Here is a 20244-nt window from a genome sequence, read left to right on the forward strand (position 1 = left end):
CTGCGCCCAAAGTACCTTCCGCGCCCAAATCACCGGCGCATAAACCTTCTGCGCCCAAAATGACATCTGCACACAGCGCAGACAACATCCATGCATAAGGCGCCAAAGACTTATGTGCATAAGTCACCATATGCGCACATGGCGCAGAAGACATTGGAGCACACGACAACAAAGAAATCTAAGCACAGTGCACTATGCCAGTCCAAACACCCATATCATTCGGTACCACATGCATTAAAACGAAAACACCAGTCTCCGGATGTACCTCATTCCAGTTCCACAGAGGTGAAATCAAAATGCATAAGACGATCGCCGTCAGGAAGTAGAATCCACACAGAATCATCGTCGCGCCATCACCATAGGTGATCACGCCACTTACATCAAAAGACTGTGAAGGCGAGGGACACATGGGAAGTGAGCCCTTCTACATCTAAGTCCTCTCACATATGCAGTGCAGACACCTTATCTCGTAGAGACATAATACAAATCACTTCCTCTGCTGCATCTACATCCTCAGATAAGTCTGTTAGTACCACAGAGGGCAGGATGGGGAGAAAGTATGATATGCCAAGTGCTTCCCCTAAAATTCCTCCGGTGCAACCTAAAGTATGTGAATTACCAAAACAATCTGGTCGTTCAACAATGCCTCCTCAAACAAAAGAGGCATTTTTTCAAATATCCCAATCATTGGCAGGGTTTTATGAAACTCTTGAATCATCATCCTTTAAGATGTCTAATGATCTATCTGTGAGTTCCCCGGAACACAGTATACGTACCTCTAGAGAACAGTCTGTGGAACCTCCGGCATCCCCAATAGCAAAACGACCAATTTCACCAATTCAACAACAAGATACACCTATCGATCCTCTGTCTCCGCAAACATCCCCATCGTCATCTATCGGATTCCTATCAGATCCACAGGAACAACCGCACGAACCGTATTCCCCTCCAGAGGACCTGACCTACCCAACATTTTTAGAAAAATTGGGCATGATATTACATCTGGAGGTACAAAAGGAGACAGTCCCTAGAATCAGAAACCTTTGGTTTCCTAAAGATTTTTGATGCTCCGGGAGAACCAACATCTCTTCCACCACAGGAACTATTACATACCGTCTTACAGAAATCTTGGGAAACACCTTACTCTCTGTCGGCGGTTTCAAAGAAATCAATTTAAAATTTCATATGTGGAAAACATCACCTTACTCTATGCCGCAACTACCACATGCTTCAATTGTGGTAGAGTCTGCAATGCAAAGATTCAAAAAAGCAAAGACACATACCTCCTATCCACCAGGCAAAGACAACCGATATTTAGATGAACTTGGCAAAAAGATGTACCATAACTCAATGCTGAATGCCCGCATTATGCACCATCAATTCTACATGGTACAATACCTATATGAGTGCATACAAGCCACAAAGGGTATGGTTTCTTTGACAGCAGATCAGATACCACCGCCTCTTCATGACATGGAGGAGTGTTCTAGACATCTTCTGCGGTCAATCTATGAGGCATTTTAAACATCTTCTATGGCATCTACAACAGCCATTGCAGCCCGTAGAGTGGCATGGTTACATTCTAGTACGATACGAGAGGACTTACACGAGAAACTAACGAACCTCCCGTGTACAGGAGACAACCTGTTCGGAGAATGTTTTCAAGACACAGTAAATTAAAGGAGGAAGCTCTATTAGTCCAATCCTTAACATCACAACCTAACTACTCGGCCACGCGTCATTGTTTACGAGTAGATCTTACATAATCATATGCCCGTAGGCCTTAAAGATCTTATCAATCCTTTCATACACAGACGTATCCATCTTACCAGCGTCCTCCGCTGCAACAATAAAACACAACTCAACGTAGGGGTAAACCACGTAACCAAAGACAGCAGACACAACAACCGGCTGCTGCAGTAAAATCAACGCCATCTTTTTAATAACACAGCCACCACCACTACATCAAGCACCACCAGGCAGAATTCATTCTTGCCTAGGAGAGAATAACAACCAATCAATGGGTTTTAGAGAGAGTACGACATGGCTACCAACTCCAATTTACCACAAAACCCATACTACCTCACCTTTCCACTCTAAAGAGTCAAAGCTTCCAACCACAATTGGGGGAGGAAATTGCTTTGCTTTGCAAACAGCAGGCCATTCGACGGATTTTTCCGAAAACCCAACAGGCGGGGTTTTATTCCCCATACTTCCTCAAACCCAAAATGTCAGGTGGCCTTCGCCCCTTATTAGATCTCCGGGAATAGAACAAATTCCTAACCAAAGAGAAATTCAAGATGGTATCATTGAAATCGATCCTACCTCTGATTCAACCCAATGACTGGATGTGTTCCATCGATCTGAAGGATGCTTACACACATATATTCCAATCCATCCATCCTTGTGGCGTTACCTATGCTTTCGCTACAGCCATCAACACTACCGGTACAAGGTTCTTCCCTTTGGACTATCTGCTGCACCCAGGGTCTTCACCAAATGCATGGTTGTGGTGGTGGTTCATCTCAGACAACAGGGTATGACCATCTTTCCATATCTGGACGATTGGCTAATAATAGCTTCGAACCCGGACATCTTACTCTATCACCTTCGGGTGATACAGTGCTTACAGGAATTGGGTTTAGTGATCAATTTTCAGAAATCACATCTCCAACCAACACAAAGACTACAATTTATAGGAGCAGGCCTGGACACTGTTCACAACTGGGCATATCTCCCAACAGAATAACACAACTACGTCAACTTCTCTACTCGTTGAACAACACTCAAAGGCCATCGGCGAGACAAATTTTGGTAGTCCTCGGCCACATGGCGGCGGCTATTTTCACAGTTCCCACCACCAGGCTACACATGAGACGCCTGCAATGGGGACTAAAACGTCAATGGAAACAACACTCACAACCGTTGACACAGAAGTTATCGTTGACCTCCGAGATGAAACAGGACATAACATGGTGGCTTCTAAATTTCACCCTGTCCAAAGGAGCTTTATTCAGTTCTCCCCCTCTCAACGCAGTTTTAACCACAGATGTGTCTTGCAAGGGATGGGGAGCACATCTTGAGATTTACGGAAACACCGTTGGAAACTAGGCTGGCAGACTTCTAGCCTGTAAACCAGTGGCGTAGCCAGAAATGAATTTTTGGGGGGCCCAAGGTTGATATGGGTGGGCAGATGAAATATAAGTCTAGGCCCTAATACTTGTACTCATCAATAAATAATGCCTTAGAGTGCATCTGACAATGGATTTCTAAGTAGTTTCATCATGAATGATGCTTTAAAATATTTTAATTCTATTATTTCAAGCACTCACCAGCATTAAAAATACCTTATTAATCTATATTAATTTATTTTATATTTATTGCAGTTTATAAATACACATCATGTAAAAAGTAACAGAAGTTTAACAGAAACATCAGCCCAATTATGTAATAAAACAAATATAAATGTATTATTTTATGAATCTTCTCTCAAAAAATGTAGAGAATATCATAACTACAATAAAACAGCAATAATCATAATATAGAAACATAGAAATGACGGCAGAAGAAGACCAAACGGCCCATCCAGTCTGCCCAGCAAGTTTCGCACTTTTTATTTTTTCTCATACTTATCTGTTACTCTTGGCTCTTAGTAACCTTTTGGTTCTATTTCCCTTCCACTCCTACCATTAATGTAGAGAGCAGTGTTGGAACTGCATCTAAGTGAAATATCTAGCTTAATTAGTTAGGGGTAGTAACCACCACAATAAGCAAGCTACACCCATGCTTATTTGTTTACCCAGACTATGTAATTCAGTCCTTGTTGGTTGTTGTCTGTATATAGATCCAATTTCCTTCATTCCCCCTGCCGTTGAAGCAGAGAGTTATGCTGGATATGCATTGAAAGTGAAGTATAAGAACTAAAGTTAGTTAGTGCAGTAAGTATAGCTGTGTTTAAAAAAGGATTGGATAAGTTCTTGGAGGAGAAGTCCATTATCTGCTATTAATTAAGTTGACTTAGAAATTAGCCACTGCTATTACTAGCAACGGTAACATGGGATAGACTTAGTTTTTGGGTACTTGCCAGGTTCTTATGGCCTGGATTGGCCACTGTTGGAAACAAGATGCTGGTCTGACCCAGTATATCATGTTCTTATGTTAAGAGGTGCAGAACAGAACTAGGGCGTGCAAAAAAAAAAATATTCAAATGCTGGTGCCACTTCAGAGACAGCAAAACAAACTCCCTCCAATGTCGAACACTTTGTGAAGTAACACAAATCCCTACAAAAACAAAAAACAACACCTAGAACCTTCCTTTGTCATACCATAACAGCAGTAACTCTCAGGACTCAAACAGCAGCAACTTTATAAAAAAAAAAAAAAGTCAGCAAAGACTATGCTTACACCAAGCCCTAGATCACTAATACACTATGTCGTGGGTATACAGAACAAGCCGAACTGCTACAAATCCCTACTGAGAAACTACATACTAGTCAAAATACTGCAGTTTTGTCACATATGTGCAACACAGACAGAGCCTTACCTAATTCAGAATAAAGGACTACAAATTAGAAACAAACAAAACTGAAATGGAAAATCTGAGAAACCAGCCTCTGTGAACACTGGAATACTGAAGAAACAACAAAATACAAATATATAAGAAATGCACATTCCTAAAGATGGCATATTCCAATTGCTGAAAGTCAACATTTTTTTTTTTACCTTTGTCTAATCTTATTTTTCTAATTGGTTAGTCCTAGTCTCTTTGTTCCCCTTGTCTGTCTTTACCTAATTCCTTTTTCAGGGTCTTTTATTCTTTTGCTTCTTTTCTGTCCTCTTGTCTTCTTTCCTTCCTTCTTCATACATACACAAAGATTCTCTCACACATACTTTCTGCCACACAGGCTCCCACTCTTACATGCTCTGTCTCACATGCTCTCACTCGCAGGTTCCTGCTCCCAAACACTCTTTTACCCAGGCTCCCACTTGTACACACAGGTTCCCACTTTCACACGACGGTTTCTATTCCCACACATACACAGAGGCTGTCTTACATGCTCATTTCTACATGCTGTCTCAGACCAAATGTCTCTCACACCCACATTCTTTCTTTCATACATACACATACAGGCTTTCCACTTACATACTCTCATACATACACACAAGGCTTCTAGCTCCCATGCTCTCTCTCATACACACAGACAGGCTTCTCACTGCCATGCGCGCTCTCATACACGCACACAGACACAGGCTTCTCGCTCCCAATCTCTCGCTCATGTATACCCATACACACTAGGGATGTGCATTCTTTAGCAAGGAAGTAGGAAATAAAGACGATATTTCCTATTTCGGGGGGCTGACAAAATGAAAGGGAAAACCCACAAAATTTCATGTGGTTTTCCTATCACTTTTTTTTTGGGGGGGGGGGGGAAGGGCACATTAAAAAAAAAAAAAAACTAAATCGCAAACCCACCCTAACCCTTCAAATTTAATTAACTACAACCCCCCCCTCCCAAGACTTGCCAAAAGTCCCTGGTGGTCCAGCGGGGGTCCCAGGAGTGATCTCCCCTTCGGGCCGTCAGCTGCCAGTAATCAAAATGGCACCGGTGGCCTTTTGCCCTTACCATGTTACAGGGGCTACCGGTGCCATTGGTCGGCCCCTGTCACATGGTAGGAGAAATGGATGGCCCGGGCAGCCCATCACTCCCGGGACCCCCGCTGGACCACAAGAGACTTTTGGCAAGTCTTGGGAGGGGGCGGGAGAGTTGGGGGGTTGTAGTTAGTTAAACTTTCGGGGTGGCCAGAAAAAATTGGCCCAAACCACGGGAAAACGAAATTTCTCACAGTGGGCTGATAACGAAGGCCAAACCAAAAGATTTGGCCAAATCACATCCCTAATACACCTACACAGACAGGCTTCTCGCTCCCATGCTCTTTCACACACATGCACACACAGATGCTTCCCCATTCTGTCTCTCTCTCTCTCTCTCTCTCTCTCATACACACATACACAAATACACACACACACACTCTATCAGGGCCTCTCCCTCTCTCCTGGGCGTTCTTGCTGCAAGGCTTCTTCTCTGGCCATGTGTGTTGAGCTCTGTGATGGCACTGTGATGACCAGGTCTCTTGACTCGGGCTGCACAAGATGAGCTCTGTGATGGCCCTGCAGCAGTCTGGCCTCTTCTGGGGCCACGTGGGATGAGCTCTGTGATGGTCGGGCCTCTTGGCCGATGGGCTGCTTGGGATGAGCTTTGTGATGGCCCTGCGACAGTCGGACTTCTCCTCTCGGGCTGCGCAGGATGAGTTTATGTGATGGCCCTGTTTCGGGTCTCTTCTCAGGTACCGTGTAACTCTAAGTGGGTGGGCCTGAGAGCAAAGTGGGTGGGCTATGGCCCACCCGTGGCTACACCTCTGCTGTAAACTTAAGATTCAAATATTCCAAAATCAAATTCTTAAAATTAGGGATAAAAATGGTGCCATGCTTGTTACATCATCTTTAATTAGAGATAGATTCACTCAGTTCTATGGGGAATTATATATACTAGATCAGTCTATTCAGTTGTCTGATATTGATCCCGTACGTGGCCTCAGTGACTTTGTCGTGTTTAGAGAATGAACATTGTCATCTTTTGAATGAAGAGATTTCTTGTCTTGAAATGTTTCGACTATTTGAAGTCTTAAAAAATGGTAAGGCTCTTGGAATTGACGGGTTCATATATAAATTCTATAAAGTTTGTGAACTTGTCATTCTACAGCCTTTTCAGGATATGTTTAATTCCCTATTGGGCAAGAGAGCTTTTGCCCGGTATTAATGTGGTGGGGATAACTGTTTTGGCTAAACCTGGGAAAGACGCAACTCTGTTTGGCTCATATAGGCCAAGCTCCTTACATAGAAATGACGGCAGAAGAAGACCAATAGGCCCATCCAGTCTGCCCAGCAAGCTTTCACACTTATTTTCTAATACTTATCTGTTACTCCGACCACTAAGTTCAGGGCCCTTATTGGTAACTTTTTGATTCTAATTTCCTTCCACCCCCGCCATTGATGCAGAAAGCAGTGTTGGAGCTGCATCAAAGTGAAGTATAAGGCTTAATGTTTGGGGGTAGTAACCGTCGTATTGAGCAAGTTACCCCGATGTTTGCATACTCATACTGCTCAGATAAATGCCTTGTTAGATGTTGTCTGGATGTAAATCCTATTTCTTAATTCCACCCCCCTGCGTTGAAGCAGTGAGCTGCGTTGGATATGCTTTCCAAGTGAAGTAACAGGCTTAATTGGTTCGGGGTAGTAACCGCTGCAACAAGCAAACTACTGCCACCCTTATTTGTTTACCCAGATTGAGCAATTCAGTCCTTGTTGGTTGTTGTCTGAATGTAAATCCTCTTATCTTCATTCCCCCCCTACTGTTGAAGCAGAGATCTATGCTGGATATGCATTGAAAGTGAAGTATTAGGCATAATTGGTTTGGGGTAGTAACCGCAGCAACAAGCAAGCTACTCCCACGCTTATTTGCTACCTTGTTTGCTACCTTGTTGATTGTTGCCTGAATGCAATTCCTCTTTTCCACATTTCCTTGAAGAATAGAGCAATGTTGGAGTTGCATTAACCGTGTGAACGTTTATTGAATAAGGGTATTAATCACCCCCGGTAGTAGCCGTCATTCCCACAAGCCACCCCCATACCTCTTCTCTTCATTCCCATCCTCCAGGCTTTATGGATCCACAGTGTTTATCACACACCCCTTTGAAATCCTTCACAGTTTTGGTCTTCATCTCTTTCTCCGGAAGGGCGTTCCAAACATCCATCACCCTCTCCGTGAAGAAATACTTCCTGACATTGGTTCTGAGTCTTCCTCCCTGAGTTTTAAATCGTGACCCCTGGTTCTGCTGATTTTTTTTTTTTTCCAACGGAAATCTGGAACTCAAATTGCTAGCAAAAATCCTGGCTAATAGATTAAGCATTTTACTTCCTATGCTATTTCATAAGGATCAGTCAGGATTTGTCTCGGGTAGAATGGCAGCTTGCAATGTTCGGAGAGTGTTAAATTTAATTTTGTGTTATCTGTTGACGTAGAAAAGGCATTTGATAGAGTTCATTGGAATTTTTTATTTAGGGTTCTTGAGAAAATGGGACTGGGTAATAATTTCAGTCAGTGGATTCATAAATTATAGGATGCGCCAGAGGCATGTATTAAAGTTAATAGGGGCAATTCAGGTAATTTCAAAGTGGGTAGGTGTACCTGTTAGGGATGCCCATTATCCCCATTACTATTTGCTCTGTTAATGGAACCTTTTGCAGATACTATCCGGAAACAGAGAGAGATTGCAAGTATTGTAGGTGACTTTGATGATAAAATATCACTATTTGCAGATGTTTTATTTACTATCAGCAAACCTGTGTTTTCCTTGGATATTTGGATTAAGGAAATGGTGAGATATGGAGCAGGGTCTGGTTTTAAAATCAACATGGATAAATCTGAATTATTAGAAATTTATCTTGGCCAGGATTTAAGTAATACACTAAAATCAAGATTATCCTTTAAATGGGCATGTCAGAGTTTGAAATATATGTTCAAAACCTGAAGATTTGTTTCTTCTGAACTATCCAAAGGCAGTTAATAGGGTTTTTCAGTATCTAGAAATGTTGGGAAGAAGAGCTAAAATAAGATGAATGTTCTTCCTAGGTTGTCTTATTTTTTCAAACTACTGATAATTTTTGTTGTCTGATGCATATCTTAAAATGTACAAAAGCTTGTCTTTAGTTTTATATGGAGGAGAAGACCACCCTGGGTGGCTCAGATTCTTTATTATCCAAAGGATTTGGGAGGCCTTGGGATACCAAATTTTAAAAAAATATTCTGTTGCGGCTCAGATAAGGACCATAATAGACTGGCACTTACAGAGAAACACTAAACTTTGTGTGGAAGTGGAACACGCTATCATAGGAGATGTCCTCTTTAAAACACAATTTTGAGTTTCTAGGAAATCTAGTTACATGCCTGAGATTATTTCCCCTTATACATAGTTTACCTTGAAAGAATGGGATAGATGGTCTCGGCAAATTGTAGGGTTTAGAACGGTCTTTTTTAAAATGCCCTTATGGTTCAATAAAGATTTTTGAATAGGTTTTGATTTGAAAGTGTTTTTTTTTTATTTAGATGGAATGATGGGATTGTATTTGCTAGAACATTTCTGGATTAATAATTCCCTATTAGTTTTGAGATGCTTAAAGAAAAATATGGTCTTGATCATAGAGGTGTATATCCTTATTTGCAGGTTTGTCATTATATAAGATCTAAGCAAATTTTTATAGATATTTCTAAGGGAAAATCTTTTTTTTTTTTTTTTTGAAGGATTATGCGATAGTAATGGTAAAATTAAGAGAATTGTGTCAAAATGTATAAAAATCTATCAAGACAGTTACTTGCTAAACCAAAGCATATTGTATCATGGGAAACTGATCTTGGCTCAGTTTTAGATGAAGAGTCTTGGGATCTTTGTTTTCTGTCTGTAGGTAAAGGATTTATTTCTTCACTTTTAAAGGAAAATGGATACAAAGTTTTTTGTATCATTGGCATTTAACACTTTCAAAACTTAAAATATATCCTAAGGTCACCCCTAATTATTGGAGGCAGTGTGACAATATTGGATCTATGTTTCATATTTGGTGGGAATGCCCTATGGTGATACATTTTAGGGATGACACATTGCATTTCATAAGACTAGTTACTTCACAAGGGTCCCAGAGATCCCAGATACCTCCTATTGAGTATTCCTGTTCCTGAATTTTCTAAGTAACTTCAGCAGCTAATTCTTCAAATTGTCAGGCCGATACAGTACATTGCGCTCCAATGGAGCGCACTGTTAGCCTCCTCTTGGACGCGCGTTTTCCCTTACCTTACCCTTCCTCCCCCTTATTCAGTAAGGGGAGGAAAACGCGCGTCCAACCCGTGGCACCTAATAGCGCCCTCAACATGCAAATGCATGTTGATGGCCTTATTAGGTATGTGCGCGGGATACAGAAAATAAAATGTGCAGCCAAGCCGCACATTTTACTTTCAGAAATTAGCACCGACCCAAAGGTCGGCGCTAATTTCTTCCAGCACCGGGAACGTGCACAGAAAAGCAGTAAAAACTGTTTTTCTGTGCACCCTCCGACTTAATATCATGGCGATATTAAGTCGGAGGTCCCGAAGTGTAAAAATAAATAAATAAATAAAAATTTGAATTCGGCCCGTGGCTGTCGGGCCGAAAACCGGACGCTCAATTTTGCCGGCGTCCAGTTTCCGAGCCCGTGGCTGTCAGCGGGCTCGAGAACCGAGGCCGGCAAAATTGAGCGTCGGCTGTCAAACCTGCTGACAGCCGCTGCTCCTGTCAAAAAGGAGGTGCTAGGGATGCCCGTTTTTACCGCCGGGCCTAATTTAAATACAGAATCGCGCGCACCGGCGAGTGGGCAAACGCCCGCTCTCCCGTAGACTTTACTGTATCGGCCTGTGTGTTAGTTGCTAGAATATCACTGGCAGCCTTTTGGAGGCAACCTTTGTATCATTTACTTCAAACTGTCAGAAAGAAGCTACATGATATATATTTCTTCGGTTACTCAAGACTGTAAAAATTTAACAGGATGTGGGAAAGATATATTAATTGGCGGAATGATCAGAATGAACAGCTACTTTGACTTTATTTGTTTACTGAATGTACACTGTGATGTCACTCCGTAAGTCTAATACTTGCTAGAGCATTTGTCTATATCTGGATTTTTGTTTTGCCAGAGGGGATGAAGGGTGGGTTTGGGGGGAAAAATGACAAAAATGTTAGATAACGTTTCATAACATTCTGTTTTTATAAACGCATTGTTGTTGAAATGCAGTCTTGTTTTGCTCAATAAACTATCAATTATAAAAAAAAAAAATTCAAAGTAGTTAAACCAAAAGCAGATTATGAGGATTACAAGAGCACCTTGCAGAACTGGTGTCCTGAGTATCTAAATGGAAGATGAAATTTTATGTGGTCAAGTGGAAAGTGATGTATATAGGGAAAAATAAGCCTAATTTTGCACACAGAGGTAGATCTTAAATAAGTACGGGGTCGGCGCGCGCAAGGCTGTGCAAAATCGGCAGCCTGCGCGCGCCGAGCCGCGCAGCATGCCTCCGTTCCTTCCACGTCCCCCCACCTTCCCCTATCTGCCCTACCTAAATCCCCCTCCTACCTTTGTTGTGCAAGTTACGCCTGCTTGAAGCAGGCGTAACTTGCGCGCGCCACCTCGGCATCCCCCGGCACAGGCCGCAGTGCCGGGGGACTCGGACCCGCCCCGGACACGCCCCCTCCTGCCCCTTTTACGAAGCCCCGGGACATACGTGTGTCCTGGGGCTTTGCGCGCGCCGGCGGCCTATGCAAAATAGGCGCGCCGGCGCAGGGCTTTTAAAATGTAGCCCACAGAGTTTTGGGTTCCACATTAGGGTTTACTATTTGGGAAGAGAACATTGAAGTCAATGTGGACAATATATTAAAATCCTCTGCTAAGTGTGTAGCAGCAGTCAAAAAAGAAAATATAATGTTAGGAATTATTCAGAAAGAAACTGAAAATATCATAATGCCTCTGTATAGGTGCAACCACACCTTAAGTATTGTGTGCAGTTCTTGTTGCCTCATCTCAAAAAAGCTATAGCAGGACTAGAAAAGGTACAGAGAGGGGTAACAAATGATAAAATGTAGAGAATGTCTCCTTTGTGAAGAAAGTCCAAACAGGTTAGGGCTTTTCAGCTTGGAGAAGGAATAAGAACATAAGAATTGCCATGCAGGGTCAGACCAGAGTCCATCAAGTCCAGCATCCTGTCTCTGACAGTGGCCAGTCTGGGTCACACATTCCTGGCAGATCCCTAGGATAGAAATAGCTGTATGACAGAGGTTTATAAAATCATGACTGGTATGGAACAAGTTAATAGGGAATAGTTATTTAGCCTTTCAGGCTTAGTAATACTCTTGAAACTAGCTGGTAGCAGGTTTACAACATTTTTTTTCAGTCAACCCACAATTAAACTATGAAGTTTGTTGCTGGAGGAAGTGTGCAAGGCTAGTAGTATAGCTGGGCTTAAAAAAGATTTGAACATGTTTCTGAAGGACAGGTCCATTAAAAATTATTAGCCAGGTAGACTTGGTGACATTGAGCAATATGGAATGGATCACAGTGTTAGGATTTGCCGGGTACTTCTGAGCGATAAGGATTAGCCATTGTTGCAGACAGGATGCAGGGCTCAATGGACCATTGGTCTGACCTAGCTTGCACTTCTTATGTTCAGTATGCTTGCAACATTTTAGACCAAGTTTACATCCAGACTCTAAATATTGAATATTTAAGGCTTGATCTAGCAAGGTGTTTTTCCATAAATAGAGAATAGAAAAAAAAAATGCCTTAATGAATTATACCCTTAGACAGTAACTTTAAAATGAGCCTGTGTACTCACATTTACTTGCTTATGTGGGCACGAGCACACATGCTCTGGAATTTTAAATCATCCATGCAAGTGTTTGCATATTATATAATATACGCCTAGAGCGATTTTGTGGGCTCCTAATTTTAAGAGGTTACATGAGGAAATATTATTTGCATTTGTTTCCTTTAGGACTTTTTGGATTTTACACATACAAGTGTGCACATTTAAAAAACAAAAATAGGCATGAAGGAAATTACCTATTTGACCAAGTAGTCCACCAATTTGCCCAGTCTGTCCCTAGGTCATCAAGACCCCTCTGGTTCTTCAGTCTGCACTCCCCTCCAGTTTACCCAGACCAGTTACCGTTTTTGGCTATGACGAGTTTTATTCAGACTTAACCTGGTAAAGAGTAGAAGTAAATATGCACAGGTAACATCCCTACACATGCTGGGTTTACCAGTTTTAAAATCGGGATTTATGTATGTAAATCTTTCCTTTTTTAATGTGCATTCTGTTGCTTGCAAACGTGCATATACGCGTGTAATTTGCCACTTTAAAAAAATAAGAATTGTGCATGCTTGGCCTTTTTCACACAAGCAACTCTTTTTTAAAATTCACCTCTTAGGGGGTCATTTTCCAAGGTGTTATCATGGGAGATAATACCGCAAATCCGTCATTTTATATTCAGGGGGTGGAGTTGGGGCGGAGCATATGTAAAACAGGAAACAGTTATCGTGTGCTGCGAAACAGCCGCAGTGTTAGCGCGGCTCCTAGCTACAACACTTTCATTCGCGTTACGTTGTGCGCTACGAGCCAGTAAAGGGTTATCACGGTCCACGACAATTCCGAACGAGAGAGAGAGAGAGAGAGAGAGAGAAAGAGAGAGAGAGAGTGAGCACCTTGCTATAGTGCCTATGCCCTAGACAGGTATTTGTATCCCTATGGGAGGGCCACCTAGTAACTCGAGGTGGGGATTAGGTATGAGCGTAGGGGGTTGGGGGCCGCTTTCACATTCAACATGAGACGTACGGAAAGAACAGTGGTCTCTAGTGAAGATTTGCTGGCCGTCGGAGTGAGGAAACTCACTCCAAGAAGAGATTTGGGCAATGTTCCCTCAACCTGTCCAACAAGCTAGGTTGAGGGAACATTGCCCAAATCTCTTCTTGGAGTGAGTTTCCTCACTCCGACGGCCAGCAAATCTTCACTAGAGACCACTGTTCTTTCCGTACGTCTCATGTTGAATGTGAAAGCGGCCCCCAACCCCCTACGCTCATACCTAATCCCCACCTCGAGTTACTAGGTGGCCCTCCCATAGGGATACAAATACCTGTCTAGGGCATAGGCACTATAGCAAGGCTCGCTCGCTCCCGCTCTCTCTCTCTCTCTCTCTCTCTCTCTCTCTCTCTCTCTCTCTCTCTCTCTCTCTCTCTCTCTCTCTCTCTCTCTCTCTCTCTCTCTCCTCCCCCAGTGTTGTGCAATAGGCTGTTTGGACACTTTCATGTACTGCAGTGATTCATTGGTTGTTTTATCGCGGTGCACGATGTTTTCGCGATTTGCGAATCCATTTCCGCAAATGGCGAAAACATCGCGTCATGCGATGTTTCCCCGCTGCACGACAAATGCCTTATTTGCATGGGACACGCCCCCTCATGCATTACCACTGCGATATTGGAAAATGAGGCCCTTAGTGTGTGGTGTTTTTTTTTCCTTTGCTAAATCCTTCTTCCTGTTTTCAATATCATGTGAAAAGTCAATTGTATCTTTATCGTCACGCTATAAAGTCTTAGTCACTGCAATGTAACTTAAAGAACAGGATGACATCCTGGTCTTCACCAGGGGCGGATTGTGGGAAAATAGTGGCCCGGGGGATTTTTCTGCCTACTGGCCCATGGGTACCCAATTACACATACAATTTGGTGAGTCACCAAATACAGAATAAAGGGACCATAAAATATACACAGAAATGCACAGACAAACTGAACAGGAAATCACAACAAGTTAGACTGTATGTAATGCAGCAGTAATGCAGCATAAAACATCAAACAATAAAATCAAGAACTATAAAACATCACAATAAGAAAATCATACTAAAAATATATATTTCAAAACTGCTGATGAATAGAACCTCCAGTAATTTAACTCGGGGAAATTTTCAAAAATTTGTATATAACGCCAATAAAATATTTCAAAAAGAGCAGACATCAAATAATATTCAATAATTAAAACTAATAAGGATTTTAAAAAGCCCCTGCTGTGTCCCCTTCTGTGGGGGCTCTTGATTTCCAGTCACCCTGATATTGTCGAGGATTAGGAGGTTATCCTCTCTCTCACACATACTCACATGTCCATTCTGTCTCGCACATACTGTCACATACATACACATTCATGCTCTTAAATCCACCATAACCTCTCACTCTCGCTCTCACTGACACTGACACACTCTCAGGCTCTAAGACACTCTTTCCCCCTCCACATACAAACTCTTACTCCATTGGATTTTCTCATACACACTCATGCTCTCACTCTCACTGGCTCCCTCATATACACACAAACACACACACCTAGGCAAGCTCCCAGTCATTCTCACATACACACACTGACCCCCAGCAGGCTCCCATTCATTTTCACACCACTCCCTCCCCATCCCCCAGGCATGCACACATTCATTCTCACACACACAGACCCCCAGGCAGGCATCCATGCATTCACACACATACACCCCCAGGCAGAGTCCCATTCATACACATGCACACACTAAAGGCAGACCGCCCTCTCTTTTGCCAGCAACCTCGGAATCTCTCTCATTCCTCTGCTGCCACTGTCACTGCTGCCACATGGCTATTGGGGAGGTGCTGATTGCTGCTACTGACACTGAAGCCCATTCTGCTGCCTCCTCTGTGCAGGCCCCATGGGCTTCCACTTTCTCCATGCTGATCTCGTACATTGTGAGATCTGCTTAGAGAAAGTGCTATTCTTGCACATTCCCAAAGATTACATGTGCCAATCACTAAAAAGTAATTTTTTTTTTTTTTTACCTTTGCTGTCTGATCTTCATTTTCTAATTGGTTGGTCACAGGCTTTTTTTTCCACCTTCCCTTTCTAATTTTTATTTTGCCAATTCCTTTTATATTGTCTTTTTTTTCTGTTTCTTTTCTCTCCATCTTCTTCCCTCAAACACACAGTCAGGTTCTCATTCTCACATGCATTTCTCTCTCACACACACACACACAGGCTCTCACTGTCACATGCTCTCATATAAAATCATTCATACACACAGTCTCTCACTGGCACATGCTGTCTGACTCACACACCCAGGCTCTCTCTCACTCCCACATGCTGTCTTGCTCAAGCACAGGCTCTCACTGTCACATGCTGTCTCTCATACAATCATTCATACGCACGTTAGAGACCTCGGGGTAATAATAGACAATCGTCTAAACCTTAAAAAAAGGTCAACACAACTACCAAAGACAGTTTCTTCAGACTACAGGTTTTGAAACGACTGAGACCACTCTTATTTTTCCAAGACTTCAGGACAGTCCTCCAGGCTCTTCTGTTCGCCAAAATAGATTACTGCAGTGCCCTCTTTCTAGGCCTCCCTAAATCTACCACCAAACCACTGCAGATGTTACAAAATGCGGCAGCGAGACTGCTGACCAACACCAGCCGCGGTGAACACATCTCCCCCGTCCTCAGAAACCTACATTGGTTACCAGTAAATTTCAGAATCCTGTACAAATCTATTACCCTAATACACAAAACCATCCATCAGCAACTCCAACTCGACCTGGATATCCCTTTCAAACTCCACTCCTCTAACAGACCAACGAGAGATATCCACAAAGGCACTCTGAAATTTCCCCCTACTAAAGCCACTCGCCTCTCTACGACCAAAGACAGAGCTTTTTCAATTGCAGGCCCAGCTATCTGGAACAATATCCCAGCAAATCTCAGATTGGAACCCTGCCTCTTAACCTTCAGAAAAAGACTAAAGACGTGGCTCTTTCACCAAGCCTTCCCAGAACCACCGGATAATCACTAGTTTAAGCCTCACTTCTTACAAGGACTTTGACACACTTCCTCCTGAACAATGGACACTGGCATTTCCTGGTTAAAGCATATGCTCTAACCCGTTAAATTATTCGTATCATGTTATATTTATTCTACCTGCCTCTATCTTCCTTCCAGCTTGTCTTTAAGCCTCCAAGTTTTCCATACCTTGTTGATTGTAACTTTGACTTATTCCTTTTCCTGTTATCTATTATTTACCAGAATTGTTACCTCAGTTTTACCCTTTGTTAAAATGTAAACCGATCCGATATGGTTATCTACCATGAAGGTCGGTATAAAAAACTGCTAAATAAATAAATAAATAAATTCATATACACAGGCTCTCACTGTCACAAGCTGTCTCTCTCACACACACACAGGCTCTCACATGCTGTCTCTGCAAACATTCAGATCCTCACTCTCACACACAATCTCTCAACTCATCTCATATACATACACACACACACACACACAGATCTGACTGTCGCAGCGCCACATGAGCCTCCCTGCGCCCGGGGGCATTGGCTCCCCTCGGGATACCACTGCTCGCGGTGCCCCAGGCCTAGTGCTTCCATTGGCCCTGCCCACAGGTTTCTCTTCGGGCCGCAGCGCCAGCAGACCCTCTTCTTTGGCCGGGAAGTTTAAAAAAAAAAAAAATCACGTGATGGGAGCGACCGGCCCACCGGGGGAAGCCTGATTCCCCCCGATAGGCCAATCCGCCCCTGGTCTTCACACTCATTTTGGAATCTCAAATGACACCTATTCTGTGGTTTTAGTCCTAATCAGAATTTAACTTGAAGCCTACCACATATTCATGGGGTCCAACATTCCTGCCTCTGCTTAACAGAAAGAGGAAAGCAAAAGTCCTTTATTATTACAGGTATCTAGAGAATCCTTGTTGAACTCCTAAACTTTTGATCTTTGTTGTTCCAATTTTACAGTGTTTTGTAAGAGCTATAATTTTATGATAACAAAGTTTTATTTTACTATTCAGAATTATAGAGTAAAATCACACTATTCAGTACTGATATTTATAAACTTATATTTATGTAATGCCCAGGCTGGGTAGTTCTGGATAGGGGCCCAGAGCAAAGATCTCAATTCAGATAGTTACTGCTCAGTTACCAAAATTCAGTTCTCTCTTCAGTGTCTGAAATTCCCTATTGGAGGAAACATTAAATTCTAGGCCTTATGCGTTGCTTAACACCAAGTGTTTAGGTATATTTAGAGGATAAATTATTCCAATTTTCGATGAGGATAGCCCACTGGATAGTACCATCACTCCTGGTTTCCCCTACCCCCAGCTCCCAAGGCATTGCTCGCTGATTACTGGCACTGCGGGGAACAAATGTCCTAGATTTGCCCACCAGAATTCTACTAGTCTTATGCTAATCTCTAACCCTACTGCAGCTACTTCCTACAAGCAGCGTTCATACAATCCAAAGTGATTGTTGGTAAAATTGAGAATTCCCTGAAGAGCTCAGCTAGAATCTACTGAGTGGGAATCACAGTGATCTTTTCCCAAGGCAGAAAACAAGTAGCACCAGCCCTGTGCTAAAACAAACTTTCATTTTATAAGGTGACAAGTAATGTTGATCCTTACCCTTAGGCATTTTAATGTGTCTTAAAATTAAGATTTTTAAAATATTTTTCAGGTTGCAGTTCTTTTTATTTAATCAATAAAATAATTATCCAGATATGTTGTATGCGAGGTTTTGAGACTACATGTCTACATGTTCTTATGTCAGAAAAAGGGACCCATATGGAACCAAAAGCTCATGTACAGCATCATCTTTGGATCCTCTTTATGATGGACCTCTCAAAAGGTAGTAGAACTGTCAACTGTTTATTCCAGGAACAATAAGGCTACTAGAACTGTGCAGTAAACTTTGATTTTGCAATACTTTTGTCTTTGTGTTGTATGCTGGAGGTTATTGAAGCTGTTATATTCCCTCTAGAGATTAAAATGTGTGGTTCATCCACCCATTAGCTCATGATTTTTTTTTTTTTTTATCTCAGTTAAGTTTTTCATAGTTCAGTTCTCCAGTTGTTACTACAGTGTTCTACTTGTCCAAATTGGCTATTTTATCTCATCCAAATGTAATTGAAAATATGTAAATCTTTTCATGTTAAAACACCGTGGTGAATTGGGCTGTTTGGCATCCCCCCCCCGGTCAGCCCATGGTGGATCTGCCTGAGTTGCAGGGGTTGCAGGCTACTGGGAGGGGAGGAACCCCTTTCATTTCATGGCACATTGTTGGAAAAGATTGTTCCCACCCTCCGAGCCCACCTCCCCTCCTCCCTGTTTCCACATTATGGGAGGGGCTTCCCTTGGGCTGATATTTTCCTACAATTCACTCATGCTACATGTTGTATGTTTAAATCAGAAAACTTTTTAGGTTTACGAAAATGAATGTAGAATATTTGCGATTGACCTGAAAGGTACATTTATTTGTCTTGTGACCTTAGAGCCTGTATTAGCCCATAAAGACTGGCGAAGTGACACAGACAATGGACCTCATGACCATCACTCCCTGGGGACCAGCAGGCTGCTGTACCATATCACTGATGGAGACAACCCCCTTCTGTCACCACGCTGCTCTATCTTTAGTCAAAGTCAGAGATTTAATTTGGATCCTGAATCAGCACCCTCCCCACCCAGCACTCAACAGTTTATGATGTAAGAATATTTTAAATATCTGAGAATATATGACATGGTAGATTATGCTGTGTCTTGAGTTGTTATATTTTAAAAGCACTGCTAAAAGAAAACTGTACTCAGACTATCCAGCTGTTCAGAAGCATATATGTTAACATTCGCTTTATCTGAATGCCTAGAATCAACCACGTTAGAACGGATCACAAATTACAAGTAAAGTGTGGCCTTTTACTCACTAGGAACTAGAATTAGACCAGTAGTACATGTCCAATAGCAACTAAGCAGCCATCAGGTGGTAAAGCAGGGCTTCCCAAACCTGTCCTGGGGACTCCACAGCCAGACAGGTTTTCTAGATATCCATAATCAATATGCATGAAACAAATTGCCTACATTGGAAACCCATTATATGATTATAAGCTAAACATATCTCATGCATATTCATTGCGGATATCTTGAACACTCGACTGGCTGTGCGGTCACCAGGACGGATTTAGGACTCCCAGTCTTGTTCCAGATGTGCTAAACATTTTTACTTGTAAGCACAACACGGGAAGAAGCCCCTCATACACTTGGTCCAAATCTAGATCCATTCTGATGACCTGTCAATGCAATTCCACTGAAACAACCACTCCCATCACCAAAATAAATTGTATGAACGGTGCATTTTAAAAATGTGCTAAAACTGCACATAGGAGCAGACACTAAGTATAAGAGTCGTGTCCCTGTTTTATTAGCTTTGAAACCTTTTGGGTAGTGGCGGACAGCCTGCAGTAAGGCTGCCAGTATACCTCATTAGAGGCTTTCTGTTCTTAGCTTTTAGATAACCTTTTCATTACATAATAACACACTTATCCCACCGAGGTGCAAAGTAAACACGGATCTTGTACTTGATTTTCCGAAGGAAAGTACATATGCACTTTCCCTTTTGAAAAGTGCCAAGAATACAAAGTATGTGTAATCTTGTATCTGCTTTTTTGTGTGGGTAAAATTTGCTCTGGAAAATAAACTTGCATAGATTTGAAAATTCATTCAAAGTGTAATTTTCCAAAGGATTTATGTGCATAAACCCCAGTTTTCTGTGCTTATATGGCCTTT

General features: G+C 42.2%; 1 protein-coding gene across 6 annotated transcripts in view; it reads left to right on the top strand.

Annotated features, from left to right (window-relative positions):
* The window catches only part of FAM13C (family with sequence similarity 13 member C), a 389871-nt gene that overhangs the window by 243051 nt on the left and 126576 nt on the right, over positions 1-20244 (top strand). For all 6 annotated transcript variants that reach the window (XM_029609761.1, XM_029609762.1, XM_029609763.1 and 3 more), the window contains one exon: positions 18960-19170. In XM_029609761.1, coding sequence (XP_029465621.1) covers positions 18960-19170 — 211 coding nt within the window. The remainder of the gene's footprint in view (positions 1-18959; positions 19171-20244) is intronic.

The sequence above is a fragment of the Rhinatrema bivittatum genome, chromosome 7, assembly GCF_901001135.1.
Source record: "Rhinatrema bivittatum chromosome 7, aRhiBiv1.1, whole genome shotgun sequence".
In the NCBI taxonomy this organism is placed as follows: domain Eukaryota; kingdom Metazoa; phylum Chordata; class Amphibia; order Gymnophiona; family Rhinatrematidae; genus Rhinatrema; species Rhinatrema bivittatum.